The 2,195-nt window shown below is 74.0% G+C and overlaps 1 protein-coding gene across 1 annotated transcript in view; it reads right to left on the bottom strand.

Annotated features, from left to right (window-relative positions):
• Window positions 1–638: 638 nt before the first annotated feature.
• Window positions 639–2,195, bottom strand: part of LOC124234112 (basic salivary proline-rich protein 2-like) — a 2,015-nt gene continuing 458 nt past the window's right edge. The window contains exons 2-3 of the mRNA XM_046651372.1: window positions 1,120–2,195; window positions 639–977 (exon numbers count right to left, since the gene is read on the bottom strand). The exon at window positions 1,120–2,195 is cut by the window's right edge and continues 4 nt beyond it. Of these exons, the coding sequence (XP_046507328.1) occupies window positions 639–977; window positions 1,120–2,195 (1,415 nt within the window). The remainder of the gene's footprint in view (window positions 978–1,119) is intronic.

Consider the following 2,195-nt stretch of genomic DNA (forward strand, 5'->3'; position numbering starts at 1 on the left):
GGCGGGGGTGGAAACGGGTGTCCGGTTCTCGGCCAGAGCCCAGAGACCTCCCCGCACACGCATCCAGGCACCCGGAAGCTCTCGGGCGGCTGTCACCCGAGCAGAGCGTGTCAGCACTTATCTGGCGGCACAAAACCACCCATTCGGGGGCAAGGAAGGAGGAGGGGGGTCGGTGAGGCTGAAGCAGGCTCCTCCGCTCGCTGTCCTCGCCGGCCTTCCCTTGCTCGGGGGTCCCTCGGGTTATGCTGCCGATCGATGTGGTGATGCTGTGCTCTCTCGGGCCGGGCCTAAGCCGTGCCAGACGAGGGACGGACGTTCATGGCGAACGGGACCGCTCTTCTCGCTCTGCCCGCGGGTCCCCTCGCCCGTTCTCCCCCGCTGCGAGTGGCGTGTGGGAGGCGGCAGGGGTGCGGAATCCGGCCCGACCTCGCTCCCCTGCCCCGTGCCTTGTGGCGTGGGCGGTGTCGGGGTCTCCGTGACGCGGTGGATGCTCCGCCTGTGCCTCTTGGCTGTGTCTCGCGGGCGGCCCTCCCCACGGTGGGGCGGGCCGTGTTGCCGCCGCGCCGCGCGCCTTCCCGGGCGCGTGAGCGCGTTCCCCCGGCCGTTGGCGGTGCCCCTGGAGCATTCCAGGTCGTCCCTCAGGCGCCCGAGGCCGAGTGGCGGTGTCGTTCCCTGTTCCCGTCGGCCTCCTCAGGTGACCGCTGCGCTGGTGTGTCTGAGGAGCGGGGGGTCGAGTCGGTAAGGGAGGCATGCCCGTCCCCCTCTGGGGGGACGGGTGCCTCGTCGCCCCCCACGGCGTGCCGTGTGGGGGCGGGCAGGCTCGGGCGTGTGCCCGCGTGTTCCCCTTGCTGGGGTTTCCACGCGGGTGTGGGAGTGATCGTGGCGGGCCGAGCCAGCGGCTTGGCGCTGGCTCTTTGGTTGGGAGGTGCTGTTTGATCGGCACCTCTGTCCCAGTGTCTGCCTCCCTCGGTCACGGCCTGAGGGGAGGCACTGACTTGGGGGCCGCACAGAGGCCCTTTAGATCCCTAGCTAAGCCCAGTGTGGCCGGAGATGGCGATCCCGGGGCAGCGCGGGCTCGCGGCCCTGACCACGGACGCTCCGACTTGCTCTAGGCCTTACCTCTACAGCAGACCCCTCCTGCGTTGTGTGGCCATGGTGTCTGTAAGCGCCTTGGTGGGCCCGATGGCGGACGATGGGCGGGGGCGACACGCCCTCGGTGAGAAAGCCTTCTCTAGCGATCCGAGAGGGTGCCTTGGGGTACCGGACCCCCCCAGCCGCCGCCCCTCCTCTGCGCGTAGTAGCCACGGACGCCACCACCGTGGCGCGTGGGCAGAGCCGCTCTTTGCCTACCGCGGCCGGCGCCTCCCCCCTCCGAGTCGGGGGAGGGTCACGCCCGGCCGGGCCGTCGTCGGGCGCGGGGCCGCGCGTGTGCGCGTGGTTCTCCCGTCGCGCGCTGGGGCGGGGAGAGGGCCCGGCCCTGTCCGGGCTCCGCCCCGCCGCGAGCGGCTGGCTCTCCGCTCGCTCCCGAGCCGCAGCCGGTGGTGGCGTGCGGGCATGGGTGGGGGCCGCCGCCGCTCTCGAGCGCGTTCCTTCGGGACGTGGGCCCCGGAGCAGACCAGACAGGCAGACGGGTGGCTGGGTGGACGGGGCGGCCCCCGGCGGCGGGGGTGCCTCACGTAGGCCCCGGCGGTGGGGCTGGGCCCGCGGGAGGCCGAAGGGTGGCTGAGGCCAGCCGGCGTCCCAGGCGTCGTGGGACTGCCCTCGCGTGTTGTTGGCGGTGGGATCCCGCGTGTGTTCTCCTGGTGGCCCGTCCGCGCCCGAGGCCGTCCCTGGGAGCCTTCCCGCGAGCCCGCGCTCCATCCGTCGAGGCGCGCGCCGCGCTCCCCACTGCCCCCGGTGCTCCCCCGCCCAGGCAGACGCCTGGCCGCGCCGCCCACCGGCCGGGACCGAAATGGGCCTCGCCGCGCGGGTGTCACCTCTGGCCACCGAGGCCGGTGGTGGCCCCGGGCGAAGTGCTCTCGGCTCCAGTCGGGTGGGGCCCGCGTGCCAGGCGCCCGGCGTGGGACGCTGGCGCCATGTGCGGGAGAGCCCTGGCCGTGGAGGTGGGTGGCGGGGCCGAGCCCCCGTGAGCTGCGCGCGGGGCGACGGTGCCAGTCGCCGTTCCGGGTGCCGCGGGACCACCCCTGGTGCTGGAG

This window comes from Equus quagga, unplaced genomic scaffold (assembly GCF_021613505.1).
Source record: "Equus quagga isolate Etosha38 unplaced genomic scaffold, UCLA_HA_Equagga_1.0 71208_RagTag, whole genome shotgun sequence".
Classification (NCBI taxonomy): domain Eukaryota; kingdom Metazoa; phylum Chordata; class Mammalia; order Perissodactyla; family Equidae; genus Equus; species Equus quagga.